This window comes from Salvelinus fontinalis, chromosome 37 (assembly GCF_029448725.1).
Source record: "Salvelinus fontinalis isolate EN_2023a chromosome 37, ASM2944872v1, whole genome shotgun sequence".
NCBI classification, from domain to species: Eukaryota; Metazoa; Chordata; class Actinopteri; order Salmoniformes; family Salmonidae; genus Salvelinus; species Salvelinus fontinalis.
Window position 1 is genome coordinate 18,795,744 of NC_074701.1, and position 18,422 is coordinate 18,814,165.

General features: G+C 43.1%; 1 protein-coding gene across 2 annotated transcripts; it reads right to left on the reverse strand.

Annotated features, from left to right (window-relative positions):
* Positions 1–429: 429 nt before the first annotated feature.
* Positions 430–17,740, reverse strand: LOC129836304 (uncharacterized). 2 transcript variants are annotated; one of them, XM_055902283.1, is made up of 3 exons: positions 17,529–17,740; positions 7,909–8,529; positions 430–2,364 (listed from the first exon to the last, which is right to left on the reverse strand). In XM_055902283.1, the coding sequence occupies exon 3, from the start codon at positions 2,353–2,355 to the stop codon at positions 775–777; it is 1,581 nt and encodes a 526-aa protein (XP_055758258.1). In that variant the 5' UTR covers positions 2,356–2,364; positions 7,909–8,529; positions 17,529–17,740; the 3' UTR covers positions 430–774. The 2 variants fall into 2 exon arrangements, 1 of the variants encoding a protein (XP_055758258.1); XR_008756642.1 differs by lacking the exon at positions 430–2,364 and adding an exon at positions 2,393–5,862.
* Positions 17,741–18,422: the final 682 nt, after the last annotated feature.

The following is an 18,422-nucleotide window of genomic DNA, read 5'->3' on the forward strand; positions in this document are numbered from 1 at the left end:
TTCTCTATGTCACGGTATTCTCCTCTGCATCACAGTGTTGCATGAATCCTCGAAGGTCAGTTTAAGTCTTGCTCTATGCTAGTCTAATGACGTACTGTCAATTCAGCATTGCGATAACTTTTCTATATTTTCCATGTGAATACGGAGCGGTAGAAGTGATTGTGAAACGGTATACATTTCTGTGGTCTCTACCATGTGCTAAATCCTATACAGTATACGCTATGTTTCAAACATTCACACAGAATTTGACTGAATCATAGCATCAGAAATGAGAGGAAGATAGACACATATTACTGGCCATGGTGATTCGAAGTCTGTGGTGTATTGGAGCTTTCTTTTCCTATACTGTGTTGTTTATATCTTTTAGCATGTTCGTTTACACAAACCCCTTGTTCAGATCGAGTTAAAATCCCCCCCCCCCCCCCCCCCCCCCCCCCAGTAAAAAACTCATTCTTAAACGAGTAAGAAACCATTATATCACTTTTCACTTTATGTATGACTGTTATGGCAGCACTCTGTTCTATCACTTGGCATCTACGGTGATGATGAAGGTACCGTTACCAATAAAGTCCATCCAAATGGAACCTTTCACTGTCTTTCCATTCACCTCTTTCAGCAATATGATGGTAGGTTGTTGTACACATGCCATGATTCTGACAGCCACACAGATTCTCTTAATCCAGACTGGTCACACTATCTCTGGTGTATTGGAGTCACATTTGATGTGTAATAAAGCAACAGCTATCTTGACCATGGAACCCGGTGTTTCCCCTCTCAGTCAACGGCCGTGCTGGAGCGTGCACAGCAGGCTGGGGTTCTGATATAGCCCAACACCCCGCTCCTCTTCCTCCAGCCAATGGCACCACCGCTGCTCTTCCTGGATGTAGCTGGATCCTGGCGGGGCAGCTTGGCAGCGCGGCCAGCAGTCTCCTTGATCTGCAGCTCCAGGTGCTTTTGGATGGCCAGGCCCAGCTCCTCAGGATCCACAGAAGCCCCGTACACCTCCCATGTCATCCCTTCCGCATCCCACTTCACCTCCTTCACTGGGGGCTTCTGGGACGTGTCTGTCTCATTCCCATTCTCGTTCATGTTCCCGTTCCCGTTCTCATTCCCATTCTCCTCCACCAGGCAGACCTGGGGGAACACGTGGGCCGGACACGTCTCGTGGACCTGGCCCGTCTGCACCCCCACGTCCCTGAGCTCCCTGGGGGACATCATGGTCCCTGTGTCCCTGGTGGCTCTATTGTTGCTGCTTATATAGCTATATTTCTGAATGTCCTGCTGCAGGGCTCCACTAGGGTGTAGAGTGTTGGCCCAGGAGCAGTTGAGGTTGCAATTGAGGTTGCAGCATTGCAGCAGGCGCTTGGCATCCAGCCCTGTCTCGCTGACGGAGGACATGAGGCGAGGGAGGGAGAGGAGGGTAGGCGCCAGGTGAGGCGGGAGCACCCTCTGGTCCCTGAACTCAGCTTCTGTGCACGGAAGGTGTGACAGCAGCTGGGCAGGGGTGGTGATGGGTTGGGGGTGGCAGTATGCCGCAAAAGTGTCCTTCAACGTCCCGTGGGGGTGGACGAAAGTGCAGTAGCAGATGGCCTCCTCACATGATTGTAGGCGTTGGGCCTCACCGCCGACCTTAGCGGCTGTGTTAGAGGGGCTAGGGGCACCGACCCTGACACACCCGGCCTGAGGCTGCTGTGTGGGTCTGCCTCCCCCGCCGTTTCCCCGTCTGCAGGCAGTGGGGTTGGTTGTGGTTGTATTGCAGTGCTGGAGCTGCAAGGGCTGCTTGCAGGCTAAGGTGGAGAAAGCCTTACGAGAGGCATCCTGGGAAAGGTAGTCTCTCCCTGGGCACGAAGGGCAGCTGTTTTCACTGTGAGGTGGAGGGGCAGGGACCTCCCTGAGCATGTGGAGCGTATCTGAGTGACTCCTCTGGACAGGCAGCCTGGATAGATCCTGTCCTCCCAGGTCTCTCTGTGATGATGATAAGGGGTGGGGCGCCTGGCTCTCTCCGAAGGCTGATAAGGCTTCGTGACCATGATTGGTGACGCCCTCCTCGTGGTGATGGGCTGTGTGAGGGCGGACAGCATTCCTGGGGTCCACGCGGTCAGATGTGTGCGGTTGGATGTTGTGCTGGACGGCCTGAGAAGGTCCCTGTCTGCCTGTTTCTCTGTCTCTTTGGGAGCATGGAGCCGTATGCTCACTGGAGCCCTTCCTGAGTTCCTCCTGCCTCAGAGGACCTGTCAGCCCATCTGTGGAGCTCTTAGAGAGAGGTAGGAGGGGGTCAGTGCAGAGGGCAGAGTCAGGGGAAACACTGCCCCCTGGTGGGTATAGTGCTGACACGGGATGCCCACTCTCTGCCATGAGATAGCCCTGGAACACAATGGAAATAGACAGGGACATAAGCTCTTATTTATGTCAATGGGAGCTTACTGTACACAGTCTATGCATGAGGACTCCCTGATGAAACCAGTGATCTGGTACTATGCTAATTGATTCATTATGAGATGACTCATCCTCCTGCTGGGAGCTAGTGTACTGTAACGACAGACTTGACAGCTAGAATTTCAATGTTTTTTAAATAATTGAAGTCAAGTCTAGCCCAAGTGTTTTGACACGTTATAAGGAAACTCCACACCAAAACTATCTTTTGGTATTTGTTTCATTAGTTCATGTTGATATAGTCCCAAAATGTTTAGCATGTCAAGTTTCCAAGATATATATTCTTCAAAATACAGAAATACAGCCTGTATAATGCGTTTTTTAAATTCATACACATTGTAAATATGAAAATGAAATGCATTATTTCAGAACAGGACCTACTGCTTGCATATCAATATATTGACGTTTGCGATGATGCAAAATATGATGCTAAATGCATCTTACCGGCTGTATTTCTGTATTTTGAAAGTTACTTATCTTGGAAACATGATTGCTGACATGCAAAACATTTTGGGACTATATCAACAATGGACTGATGAAACAAATACCAAAAGACATTTTTTTTTGGTCATCTCTGTATACCCATCGTAAGATCCACTAGTTGATGCTTATTTACAAAACGCTCTTAGGCCTCACTCCCCCCTAGCTGAGATACCTACTGCAGCCCTCATCCTCCACATACAACACCCGTTCTGCCAGTCACATTCTGTTAAAGGTCCCCAGTTCGCTGCAGTTAGCGACTGGAACGAGCTGCAACAACCACTCAAACTGGACCATTTTATCGCCATCTCTTCATTCAAAAACTCTCTTACTGACAGTTGTGGCTGCTTCGCATGGTGTATTGCTGTCTCTACCTTCTTGCCCTTTGTGCTGTTGTCTGTGCCCAGTAATGTTTGCACCATGTTTTGTGCTGCTACCATGTTGTGCTGCTGCCATGTTGTGTTGCTACCATGTTGTTGTCATGTTGTGTTGCTACCATGCTGTGTTTTCATGTGTTTCTACCTTGTCTTAGGTCTCTCTTTATGTAGTGTTGTGGTGTCTCTCTTCTCGTGATGTGTTTTGTCCTATATTGTTCTTTTTTAAATGTTCTTTAATCCCAGCCCCAGTCCCCACAGGAGACCTTTTGCCTTCTGGTAGGCCGTCATTGTAAATAAGAATTTGTTCTTAACTGACTTGCCTAGTTAAATAAAGGTTAAATAAAAATAAATAAATAAATTGAGTTACGAAGTACAATCACATCTGTTACACCATGAGCAGACTGGTCAGGTGTCCCTCACTCACAGTGGCAGAGATTAGCCCGTCAGATTAGGTCTGGATCAGCCCCTCAATGTTCCATTAGATTAAAGGAGAAACACAAGATTGTCTGTGTCTTCTTTGAGAGCATTAAGGGATGTCTCCAATGTAGCCTCTCTAAAGCTTTGGTACTGGATGTGTTAACTTGTGACATGGCGTGATGATACAATGTCGGCTACAGTGCTAAACCTCGGTCACATAACCTTTAAGTCAAATACCCTTATACTGTATACACGAAACAGGTTTCACTTAACCAACAACAAGTTTCCCAACACAGGAATGATGATTTAAAGGATGTTTTGCCCAATCTATTAACATGTATGTGTTTTTTTACTTGTATTTATTCAGGGGAGCCCAGTTGAGACCAGGGTCTCATTCTCAATAGTGCCCTAAGAACAAACAATTCACAAATCAACATGCTAATTCAATAAAACAGCAAAAAAATCAACTACAAGATACAGCAGTTACAGATACACTACATTTCACAAAGAAAAGATTTCAACCACAACACACCTCAGTGAATGTGTTCCTCATCAGTGTTCTAAACTGCCCTATTGGCACCAGGGATTCAAGATGTAATGAGGATTGTAAATGATTCCAAACATGGGGTTGTGTTCAAATTAAACGCTGATATACCTAGGTCGGTAGAGACACAAGAGACCTCAAGTTAACCAACCCTGTGAGCGGGTTTGGTGCCTCATATTTTTCTACTTTAACAGAGATGTGAGTTGGAAACTTGTGCAGCATAGCTTTGTAAACAAAAAAGGTAGAAATGAAGTGATCTACAGGAATTTAGAGAGGTCCAGCCGACCTTCTGATTAATGATGCAGTGATGAGTATTTAACCTGTTACCTGTGATAAAGCCAAGCACACTATGGTACAGTGCATCCAGGGGTTTTGGAGTAGTGGTTGTTGCATTCTGATAAATGCTGTCACCATAATCAAGAGCTGGCAGGAAGGTTGCCTGTACAACCTGCTTCCTGCTGTTTAGGGAGAGATAGAATTTATTTATATAAAATAAGCCTACTTTATTAAACTTGCTGATATGAAGAGAATTACATCAATCTTGCAACATAGACAACATAGGTATGACCAGGTGTCTGGTCAGAGTTCCTGCCATATCGTACTGGTCTTAATCTGTCATTTCTGTCACGTCTGCTCCCGCTCTCCCTCTCTGGCACTTGAGGGCGCCAGGCTGCCCTTCATTATGCACACCTGTCACCATCATTATGCGCAGCAGCGCTCATTGGACTCACCTGGACTACTTCCCTTTGTTGATTGCCCCGTCTATAACTGTCTGCTTCCCCGTTTGTTCCCTGTGTCTGCATTAATGTCGTTGTGTGTTTTGTCCAGACGCTGTCATGTCCGTCACCATCACTCCCTATACCTGCTTCCTGTATCTACCAGCGTCGACACTTACAATTTCATTTTTTTTTTCTGTTGTTTTTCTGTGGCTTTATCCAAATTGTATTCTTATTTAGACTCTTGAAATATTTGTTCTATACAGCCAAAATGTACCCTTAACATGTAAATGTAATTACGCTCCTGTGTAAGACAGCAAAGATACGTTGTGTATGTATCATACATGTTCTTTATGTGCTCTTCAATAAAAGAAGCCTACTTTAAATCTCAGCTTCTTAATTAGCTCATCCATTTTTTTTAAATCTCACATTGTCAATCCAAAAGCCTAGATGTTTATAGGCGGGAATCTGCTCGCTGAGAGAACCATCTGAAATATTTCTACGAGAATTAGAAAACAACATACATTTAGTTTTTCCCCCATTAAGTACACGTTTTAAATCAACAAGGGCTTTCTGCAAGGCAACAAAATCTGATTGCAGCTCCAACATAGCCTGGTCAGCAGTAGGAGCAACAGCATACATAACAGTGTCATCTGCATACAGATGAATGTAACAGGTTTTTGCAGATAGACCAATATTATTGATATAAATAGTAAAGAGGACCGGTCACAAAATCATCCCCTGCAGGACACCTTTAGTGATATTGACTTGAAAGCACACAGTGTCCTTTTCTGACAGCTCCCAAACCACATGCGAGACATCTGCCCGAGGCCCATTTCAGACAACCTTTGAATGAGGAGGGGATGGTCGACAGTATCAAAGGCCTTGGATAGGTCTGTAAATAAGGCAGCACAGTGATTCCTATGATCTAAGCAATTTAACACATCATTTAAGACTAGCGTAGCTGCTGAGACGGTGCTATGTCCTGATCTAAAACCAGACTGGTGCACATTAACAATAGAATTTGAATTTGACCTTTCTATATAGCCTTCTATGGGCTTTTTAAAATGTTGCATTTCATTCACATTTAGTGTCTTGTTATTCTACTTCACATAAGAGGCCTCTAGGGTCAGTTTAGCTTTAAAAGCATCACCAATGAGCCTGCTCTACCCTGGGAGACTAACGCCCCATGGTAGCTCTCCATCCCACCCCAGTCCCATGGTACACCTCCTCATTAGTAACATGTAGGGGCTCTGTGAGGGCTTTACAGACTGAATAAGAAAGCAGCTGCAACATGAACAGTCTTTTTGGGATAACATGCATGACATGCATGATGGTCTCTGTGAGTCGTTCAATATATTTCTTGAATTTATCTGTGTTGACAGCTCAAAGCTGAATGTTTTCACAGTCATTTCCAACATTATGTGTTTGTGTAAGTCATTTAACATTGTGCAATGGAATCACTGTAGGGCCTGGTGTCAGTGGATAAACTAATCTGAAGTACAGAGCACAGAGTAACATTTTTTGGATAGTCCATCTGTAGATGCTCTACAGACGATCAGTAACATTTCAACTATCTACTAAACCCTAGCCCATACCCTAACCTTAACCCTAACCCTAACCTTAACCTTAACCCTTACCCTAACCTTAACCCTTACCCTAACCTTAACCCTTACCCTAACCCTAACCCTAACCTTAACCCTTACCCTAACCCTAACCTTAACCTTAGCCCTTACCCTAACCTTAACCCTTACCCTTACCTTAACCCTAACCTTAACCCTTACCCTAACCCTAACCCTTACCCTAACCCTGACCTTAACCCTTACCCTAACCTTAACCCTTACCCTAACCCTAACCTTAACCTTAACCTTAACCTTAACCCCTACCCTAACCTTAACCCTTACCCTAACCCTAACCTTAACCTTAGCCCTTACCCTAACCTTAACCCTTACCCTAACCTTAACCCTTACCCTAACCTTAACCTTAACCCTTACCCTAACCCTAACCCTAACCCTAACCCTAACCTTAGCCCTTACCCTAACCTTAACCCTTACCCTAACCCTAACCTTAACCGTAGCCCTAACCCTAACCTTAACCCTTACCCTAACCCCAACCTTAACCTTAGCTAGTAGTTGCTTATGAACAGATAGTTGACAATGCGGACTATCCAAATAAAGTGTGACTAAGCACAGAGGCACAACAAGTCATCTGTCTCCTATAAATTGGTTACATCTAAGCTGGTTAAAAGCAGAGGTTAGATCACTTCTGGAAATAGACAAAGCAGGCAGATGATATGGCCTAAAGGTTTAGGAGCATGAGGCCAGTCAGTAATAAAGAAAGGAATGCCAACACTTTGCCCACTGACACCAGAACCAAACACCTGATGTGTGGTAGTCTGAAAATAGAGGTGTGAGAAGTCAGATAAATGCATTAGTTGCCTTTTTTCTTTTTACATAAATGCTTTGAATATTTCAGAATGTACCTCACGCAATGCAACAACTGGATATTCCTACTACTATGCTACAGACACACTTATAATGCCCCAAGTATCTGAAGTGTGTATGAGACCAGGGCCAGATGGGGACTGAATGACTCACTCAAGGCCTGCATTCATTTCTTCCCCCAAATAACCTGCAGGTAAATTCTACCCACCCACCCACCCACCCACCCACCCACTCCCAACCATGTACACACACACACACACACACACACACACACACACACACACACACACACACACACACACACACACACACACACACACACACACACACACACACACACACACACACACACACACACACACACACACACACACACACACACACACACACACACACACACACACACACACACAACAACAACAACATTTCTACACCTCTGGAATGCAGAGATTTCACTTTTTTCACCCTGAAAGGTCTCTGTTGTAACCCCTGCTTACCTTTTAGAAAAAATATAAGATCCGTGCCTTATGTTCCTCTTCTTTATTTCTCTCTCTCTCCCTCCCTCTCTCTCTCTCTCTCTCTCTCTCTCTCTCTCTCTCTCTCTCTCTCTCTCTCTCTCTCTGTGTGTGTCAGAGTCAAGTTATCCCCCAGGATCCCAGGATAAACACCTGTTAGTCCAGGTTGTTTGAATGGAGAGGAAAGTGGTTCTCTACAGGTGACCTCCTCTCACCACGCACCATCCACAGACTCCTCCCTCCCTCCTCTCCAGTCTCTTCCTCCTCTTCCTCCTCCGTCCCTCTATCCTGGCCGGGAACAAGATGGGGCAAACCTTGAGATAATCCTTTCTTTCATCTGATTACAAATGAGAGGCTGCACTTGCGAATCTTCAAATCGTATCCCAGGAGAGAGGGGTAGTGTGTGTGTGTGTGTTTGTGTGTGTGTCTCTCTATGTGTGTGTGCAACGGTGTTAGAGATCGGTGGTGGTAGTTGTTTGGCTCTGTATGTGGTGGAGAGGGGGATGGCAGATAGGACTAGGGAATTGGATGAAGAGAGGGGAGGGGGAATGATAATGAGGAGATGCTCAGTCAGGCAGACAGCTTCTTTGCCACTCCATCTACCTGGAAGAAGAAGAGAGAGAGAGGAAATTGCATGAATGAATGCTCTGTCAAAAATAGAAGGTTTGATGGCAAAAAAAACGCCCCCTCACATAGACATTCTGTCTCTCTTGCATCCTCTTCTCTCTCTGTCTCATCCTCCTCCTCTCTCTCTCTCTCTCTCTCTCTCATCCTCCTCTCTCTCTCTCATCTTCCCCTCTCTCTCTCTCTCTCTTCCTCCACTCTCGCTCCCTCTCTCATCCTCCTCTTTCTCTCTCATCCTACCCTCTCTCTCTCTCTTCCTCCACTCTCGCTCCCTCTCTCATCCTCCTCTTTCTCTCTCATCCTACCCTCTCTCTCTCTCTTCCTCCACTCTCGCTCCCTCTCTCATCCTCCTCTTTCTCTCTCATCCTCCCCTCTCTCTCTCTCTTCCTCCACTCTCGCTCCCTCTCTCATCCTCCTCTTTCTCTCTCATCCTCCCCTCTCTCTCTCTCTTCCTCCACTCTCGCTCCCTCTCTCATCCTCCTCTTTCTCTCTCTTCCTCCACTCTCTCTCCCTCTCTCATCCTCCTCTTTCTCTCATCCTCCTCTTTCGCTCTCTCTCTCTCTCTCTCTCTTATCCTCCTCTTTCTCTCTCCTCCTCCTCTCTCTCTTGGTTCCCCCCCCCCCCACACACACATGAACACACACACACACACACATTATTTCGACTCCTACCTCACCTACTCCCTGACACACTCCCCATCACTCTCGACCACTCTCCATCACTTTGTCCCTGTTGCTATGGAAACTGCAATACTCAATGGGACCCGGATGAATGTTAATTTTCTAAGTTGCTGGGTGGCGACAGACAGTGAAAACATGTCCACCTGGAATTGACAGTGCTCATAGTTGTCAAGTTACAAGAGAACAATGTGATTTTAAGTCTACTTCTTCTACAGGGATGTCACATGCCATGGTACTGTATGTCCGTCTTTGCATGACAACGAATGAAAAGCATGAATGTAACTTGCTTGAGATGGCATATTAAGATGAAAAGTAATGGGAGTATGGGAGTATTGTAGTACTATGTGGTAGAATGGATTAGATAGCTATGACACTATAAAACAGTATTTATTGTAATTCATAAGGTTTCCCTTCAGCACAGATCTAGGATCAGCTTACCTTTCCCAAATCATAACCTTAACAATTGGTAATGCAAAACTGACTGTAGATTAGTATCCAGGGGCAACCAACATACTATATCCTGCTTTGATAACATGAGAGTCAGACACTCCTGGACAACATTCAAATGCAACAGTGTGAGTTCATTGGCTGTGCGAGAGGAGGGTGAAGATCAGGGGATGGGGACCTTCAGTAAAGGACCTATCCTCACCACGGTAACTGGTGAAAAATACAGGCAGAGAGGGTGTTTGATTGGAAGACAGAAAATGTGTGATCAAACAAAAGGAAGTCATGACAAAGCCTGCTTCTACACCTGCATTGCTTGATGATTGGGGTTTTAGGCTGAGTTTCTGTACAGCACTTCGAGATATTAGCTGATGTACGAAGGGCTATATAAAATAAACTTGATTGATTGATTGATCAACTGTCCTTGTTTGGGATATTGTAATTGTACATGGAGGGTCAAATTATGTAATTATATTTATCTAGCAGAGGGAACAAAAATAACCTTTGATTTTCCTAATTAGCTGTGCCTAGTGCATGCTGCTGAGATAAATAAAAAATATTGTTGTTTATAGTCCAGGTGATATGTGCCTAATTTTTTTCATAAAAGCATGAACATTTTCAGAAAGGGAGCCATCGCATAAATGCCTCCTGGTGGCCGTTGCAGACATTTTTCTAATCTGCCATAACCGGACAATGTATTTTACTTCGTATTTGTTGAACACAGAAAAGGTGATGTGTACACCTATGTTTTGATGGTCACGGATTACAATGTTGCCATGTACAACATCATAAATTGTTCAGATGATTATATACTAGTGGACCACCATGGTAAGCCATAGAAGAATATCCAATAAAATTGCAGTTTCTGACAATGTCAACACAATAGAATATCATGTAAGTGGCATAGAAAGCCATACAGCTGCTGTCTTCTTGCCCCTGGTTATGAAAGTGGATACTGTGTGACACTGCTTCAATTTACAGAACACAGGAAGGGCATTTGATTGGTCTGCACCCAGGGAGCTCATTGGGTGATTTCATGGGCAGGTATGTACCTCAAGTGATTGCTGGACCCAAATGCCAATCACCACTCCTCAACTTATATTTCAGAACAGAACATTTTCATTTTTGAACACTTCCCAATTCTTCTTTATGATGGCACTAGCAGTCAATATAACATCAATCAAGCTCATTTCGCATCACATCAAAATCTATGAATACAAGTGTTATTTACATAGCGTTTTTCACAACAATTTTCACAGAGTGCTTTACAACAACCCGGCCGAGACCACAAAGAGCAAGCAGCAGCTATGTGGCTGGAAGAAACCTTCTTTAGCTGTACATAGTAAAAGGTTGGAGTGCGAGCTGTGACAAGCTGTCAATTTAGGCAAGAAAGTACAGCAGAGTACATCTGACCACCAGACAGTTGTTCATTTAGGCAAGACGAATTATAATAAGCACATGGATGACCAACAGGGTCATAGTAGATCAGAGTGTACAAGACCCTAGCCTGAGAGTTGTCGACATACACGGACAAAGCATACAATAGAACTGATTTGACATTGCTGTTATATAGGGGGTATTTGTTTTGAGGCTGAATTTATCAGATCTCCAGATGGGATGACTTGGGCATATGCACAATGTGAGGTTTATGGCTAAGTTTAGAGATCTTCCAGCTGGGAGAACAGGGTCCACTGAATATCTCTGGGTTTGTATGATGTGGTTTTGGTCATGATCCAGTCAATAGTAATAAGGAAGAGGATCTGAGAGATGAGGGAACCCTGTCTCACTCCAGACTGCACAGTGAACCGCGCAGACTTGCCCATAATGACACTGCATTCAAAGTGGTCAAAATAGTATACCTTGATTAGTATATATTGAATCGGATCTCAAGATCTTCCAGAGAGTTTCGCCATGTATACTAGCAAAAGCCTTGAAGTCTATGAAGTGAGAATGGGGAAGTGGGGGGACCATACATTCTTGTCCCGTTTAGAATCCTGCTTGCTCCTGCCTTCGGCTTGGTGTCAATGGCTGACTCCATACATTTTTGGTGATGCAGAATCAAAAATGGTTGACTAAAAAATGGTTGATGGCATTACCCCCAAACTGAGCTTCACTTTCCAGCATTATGTATAAAAAAATTATATTCTATTTTGTACGTTTTCAGAAACAGAGATTTAATTTGATTTCTTTGCCATGGCTCAACCCCGTTGACCATTATATAATAATCGAAACTGTTTATGATGTTGTACTGGCAGTAATCCATATTCATATTACCATTGTAATCATATGAAATAAAATGGATTGACTGGCTATGGCAGAAAATAAAATTGGCTGCCAAGAGGCGTTTTTTGCGATGGCTCCCTTTCTGAAAATGTCCAGGACCCAAAACTATACAAGTGTACCAAGTTTCATGCTTTTATGAAAAAGCTAACATCATTTTCACACATTGCCTGTAGTAGCATTGTTAACAAGTCTCATCGAGGTGTGGAAAGGGGTTGCGTTTGATCGGATGGGCTAGGCTTGTGTGTCTGTATCTCAGTGGTTGTTGTAGCGACCTTGGGGGGGGGGGGAGGGAGGAAGAGTTATTATTAGGAGCACCAGTCTCATTAAGACAGACTGAACATCTGGAGGGGGGCTGTACCAGGGACATATAGGTGGGGATTAAGGGTTATGTTCAAAGAGTGACAGTAAGCGAGGGATGGAGGATTGAGGCAGACCCATAGTGTGTTACCCTGCTGACCGACAACCTACACTGCTAAGAATGATGTCAGAACTCCTGTTCCAATTATAGTAACAGTTTCAGGACCTGAATAGAATCAGACAGAAGGGGTGATGAGACAGATTGATAAATTGTCTGTTGAATTTCAGACTGAAATGAAATTAGATACACTATCATACAACCCTGCTACGACAAGGGATCTCAGCAACAGCAATGCCCTAACATGGTTATGTTATCTTCCCGGCATTCTTAGAGACAAGAAAGCCCGAGCTGCATTCAGATATAATTACCGGCAGAGAAGAGCACTAAGAAAAGAACTGTCTGAAAAGAGTATGGATGACTGACACACTCGGCTCACTGAATAGATCCCCAACTCTCCAATTCTTTATGCAAACTATCCGTGAAAATTTGAACAAACATTACAAAAACACCTTTTATCAACAATGTCTGTGTATAAACAAACATTGGAGCAGGCTAATTCTTTGTTTCAGTATCCCAAATAATGCTTTGTTTCAGTATGCCTCATTCCCAACAATGACCGTCAGAGATAAAGATATACATGGGGCGGCAGTGTAGCCTAGTGGTTAGAGCGTTGGGCCAGTAACCGAAAGGTTGCAAGATTGAATCACTGAGCTGTAAAGGTAAAAATCTGTCATTCTTCCCCTGAACAAGGCAGTTAACCCACTGTTCCTAGGCCGTCATTGAAAATAAGAATTTGTTCTTAACTGACTTGCCTAGTTAAATAAAGGTAAAATATTAAAATAATATAATAAAAAAAGATATACACCATCTCCTTGGGTTCCATTGGCCTGAAGCAAACACAAAAGTGGTGCATCAGCGGTAAAACATCTGTGGTGTGAGAAACTCTACCAGGTACTACTGTCCTGTTACACCCTTTACAACCACTGTGATTATTATTATCTGACCCTGCTGGCCATCTATGAACATTTGAACATCTTGGCCGTGTTCTATTATAATATCCACCCAGCACAGCCAGAAGAGGACTGGCCACCCCTCAGAGCCTGGTTCCTCTCTAGATTTCTTCCTAGGTTCTGGCCTTTCTAAGGAGTTTTTCCTATCCACCATTTTCCTATCCACCATTCTACATCTGCATTGCTTGCTGTTTAGGGTTTTAGGCTGGGTTTCTGTACAGCACTTTGTGACATTGGCTGATGTAAGAAGGGTTTTATAAATAAATTTGATTGATTGATTGAGTAAGACTAGAAACTTTATAGCACTATTCAAGCATCAACTGTAGGCTAAACCTTTTCTCTTGGAAAGAGAAAACTAAACATATACAGTGGGGAGAAGAGGTATTTGATACACTGTCAATTTTGCAGGTTTTCCTACTTACAAAGCATGTAGAGGTCTATAATTTTTATCATAGGTACACTTCAACTGTGAGAGGCGGAATCTAAAACAATAATCCAGAAAATCACATTGTATGATTTTTAAGTAATTAATTTTCATTTTATTCACACCGTCTCACAGTTGAAGTGTACCAAAATCGACAGTGTATCAAATACTTCTTCTCCCCACTTGTATGTGCCCTAAACATTATCTGTCATAATAGGTCATTCTCCTCGGTCAAGTTTCACTTTACAACATTTTGCATATTCAGTAAAGCTGTTCTCCCCTTGGGGACAGTTTAATCTGCGGACCTGCACTCTAATATCCATGTTTGTGTTCACGACAGCGAACAAAATTAAAGTGCCACATATGCTGCATTTGAGCTCTTGTGCTGTGTACATATTGTATATACTCTATGACAGAGAGTGGACTCGCAGAGTGGAGTAATAGTATATGGAATCAGTGATCATTTTATTACATTTTGCACAAGGAGGGTTTTTAAGATGTATTTAAGTGTCACAAAACCGTTAGAATTAGAGGACTCAAAAAATACTGTGTTGAAAAGTTTAGGGAGGAAGTGGGTAAAATTGACTGGTCACCTGTGCTAGATAGTGTAGGGGTAGACAGTGCCTGGGAAGTCTTTAAATGTAGATTCGTTGATGTGGTGAATGTGTTGGCTCCCAGTAGACGGGTCAGGGTAAAGCAGAGATCTAGCCCTTGGTTTAATCATGAGATTCTAGAATCTATCCAAGCAAGGAATAAGGCCTGTAAAAAATGAACTTTCAAGAGCAGCATGATTTTGTCCTATATAAACATCACAGAAATGAAGCACAGAGCAGGATGGATGAAGCTAAGAGGGGTTACTTTGCTGAGAAAATAATTGAGAACAAAAATGACCCTAAAAAGCTTTGGAAATCATTTAAGGAACTAGGCTGTAGTAGTACTACCAAAAACAAACTAAACAGTATTGGACTGAACATCAAGGGGGCGATGGTATATGAAAAAGCAGAGGTTGCCAATGAATTCAACTCTTTTTTTTACTTCTGTTGCCAGCAAGCTGGTTAGCAAGCTGCCCACCAGTTCTGGTTTGTGTGGAAGCAACCATGTTAAGAAGTATTATTAGGGGTTCAGCCAAACTCTTTTTCTTTTGCAAAAGGTAGCAACAGCCAAAATAGTCAGTATGCTGACAGAGTTTATCCAGCCACAGGCCTGGATAATATTCCTGCAAGGTTTCTAATAGATTCTGCTGAGCAAATTGGCCCTTGTATTACGCATATCGTTAATCTCTCTCTTGAACAAGGCACCTTTCCCAGGGACATGAAACAAGCTAAAGTTATACCTCTTTATAAGAAGGGGATAAAGTCTGACCCTGGGAATTATGGGCCTGTATCTATCCTCTGTGTAACATCAAAGATCCTGGAGAGAATTGTACATGAGCAAATGTATGAATATGTTAACAAACAGGGTCTAATGTATGATTTTCAGTTGGGTTTTTAGAAAAACATACTCCACTGATTCATGTCTACTTTACTTGACTGACTTCATCAGGAAAGAGATTGATGAGGGACATCTCTGTGAAATGGTACTGCTTGACCTACACTTGGCCTTTGATACAGTTAACCACTGTCTCCTAATCTCCAAACTGGAGGCACTGGGGTTAAGCAGTATCCCTCTAAACTGGGTAAAGTCCTATTTATCAGGAAGGGAGCAAGTAGTAGCGGTTAATGGTTCACTGTCTCAGGCAAAACCAATGACTTGTGGCGTTCCGCAACGGAGCGTGCTTGGGCCTCAGCTGTTTTTACTGTATATTAACGATATGAAAGATGCTTGTTCTTGCCGTCTTTTCCTTTATGCGGATGACTCGACCCTTCCTGTGTCACACGAAAGTAAAACTATGTTGGAGAGCATACTTAGCACAGAGCTTACTAACATTAGCAAATGGCTTGGAGATAACAAGCTATCTCTGCACTTAGGGAAAACTGAAGCAATTATTTTGGATCCAGACCTAAATTGTGTAGGTTGTCTGAAATCAGAGTGGAGTTAGGGGGTGAGGTGCCAACTACTAAAACCTCTGTTAGCTACTTGGGATGTATCCTTGATGGAAGCTTGGGAGGTGTGAGTATGGCCAATAAGGTGCTAGGGAAGGTTAATGCCAGGACTAAGTTTTTGTCTAGAAAGTTCAAGCTGCTTGATAAGGACTCCATGAAAGTGCTAGCCACTGTCCTCATTCAATGCCATTTTAACTATGCTAGTACTTCCTGGTTTGGGGGCTTATCTAAACTTATGAAGGGGAAGCTCCAGATAGCCCAGAATAAGCTGATCAGAGTAGTATTGAAGGTGAGTCCACGTACTCACATAGGCAGGAGCTGCTTTCAGGAACTAAACTGGCTGCCTGTTGAGGCTAGGGTGTCCCAGATTAGACTAGGTTTGGTTTACAGGAGTATTTATGGTCCTGCACCCAGATATCTAAGTGATTACTTTCCTCGTGTTAGGGATGCACACAATCACAGCACCAGAGCAGGTGTTGCTGTTGTGTGCTTATACAGGTTCAGGAGTAATGCTGGGAAAGGTACTTTCTTGTATACTGGAGCATCAGAATGGAATGAGTTGCCTCTGCTTATAAAAACAACGTCCTCTCTGGGGAGCTTTAAAAATAAATTACAAATATTTTTGATGTCTTCTTTACCCATATGAATAACCCCTATGATGTAACTGGAATGATGAGATAGATGTTCTTCTTCTTCTTCTCTGTTTTTGTTTTATTATCACTGCCATACTGTGTTGGATCTTGTCTAGCCATCTTGTCTCAAGAGGACCACAATGGAAATAAGTCCCAGACTTTATTGTGTGTTATCCTCAATGATTTTATTCATGTGCATGTATGGCTTTTTCAAGTTTTATGTGTGCTTGTTTTTTAAAATGGTTGAATTAATAAACTAAAACTAAACTAAAGGGGTTCCTGAACTTTTTTGGCCTGCGAACCAATCTTGATATTACAAAAAAAATGTTTACACACCATGTCAAAAATGTGGTACAAATCAGTCTGACTTTTTACAGCGTTTCAATCTGAAAGAGGTATGATTTGAAGTGACTGAGATGCATCAGAAAGGTATTGGGAAGTTCAGAAGATCATCAGGCAATAATTCTGTAAGATTTTCTATGTAGAATAGAACATCCTCATTGATGATGTTATTTTCTCCCCAGTCTGCTTTAGTGCCTTGTCTTGTCCACTCTGTTTTAATGAGTCCTGCGGGGCTTGTGGGCATTGTAGAGGGAAACATGCATGTTCCTTAGAGTCTTATCTTTCAGTGATGGGGTCATAATATTTTGTAGCTTAAACCATTCAAAAGATAGAGCCACATTTGTAGGAAGGAAATAGAAACCGCTCTGTTTATTACAACCACATCTAGCGGCTACCGGAGGTTACTGAGGTAACCCCGGTTCTGTGAACCAAGCACATTTTTAAATGGTTTATTTCATAGTTTCTATCACAACCACATGTTTGGGAAACGCTGAAATAGGACATAATTACGTGCACATAAAGGAACAGCACCATATGGTAATGGGATATACAACACACATACAACACACATACAACACAGCAAAACATTTGACCTGTTGTACACTATTTGAAATTCTTATCTGGATTCAAACCAATAACTATCTTATACAGTATAACCACCTTTCACCAACTGAAGAACATACAAAGCCATGCAGGTATGTGGCAATTGAACAAATTGGAAGGCGTTGTAGCTTGTCCTGTCCCATTTCATGTATAGTATTACCTTCATATTACAGGGTCAGATCTGTGGTGCTCCAATGGTCCTCTCTGGTTTCTTCGTTCTCTTGTTTTAGCGACCTCTGCATTAGCCACAACACCCCACTCTGACTGTGGGGCTCACACCTGATCCTGCGAAAACTGTGGATTCAGTGTAGAGCGTATCAGCAGTTCCAAAGTGCACTGTTGTTCATTCACAGGTGCTTTTTAGAGCTCAGTTCCTTGTTTTCTGGCCCTGCAAACACGCCTACGCACACAACCCTGAGACACATCTAGTCTACAGTATATCTGTGTATTCAGTTTCACACACAGACTCACCTTGACCTAGAATGCATTCCTAAGCCCGTTTGTTTTTCCTATTCTGGCTTCACAGTTCACACTGCCTGATAGAGGAAATCTGCATAGCGTGCATGATTCTCGTCTGATGGCTTTCTGTGATTCATACAAGGCACTGTTTCATTTTGAAACCTAGAATGACATTATGAGCTGAAGTAAAGGAATTCAGATCAAAAACGGGCAAATTATATTACATTGCAAGTCGCAGTATGCAGATTCTACAGAGTGTGACTCCTCATAAACTATAGATATTGAATGTGTTTTTATTGCGGGTTGCTTTGTCACACTTTATCTCCACCTTTCAGATTGACAGTAGAAGTTGTCAAAGCTTTAGGATCATCCCCTATAAGATACCATGGCCTGTAATCAACTGAGGTCAAAGGGCGAGGATCAACAGCACCAATCAAATTGAGATTAAAGCCATGGAGCTACAATAGACAGACAGTATACAGATGTAGGTTCTGAATTTGATCACTCTGTTTTACATAAAGGATTTACATAAATTCACTGAAAACTTGTAGTAAAACAAGGTTAAATTAACAGTATTGCACTTTTCATGTAGCCT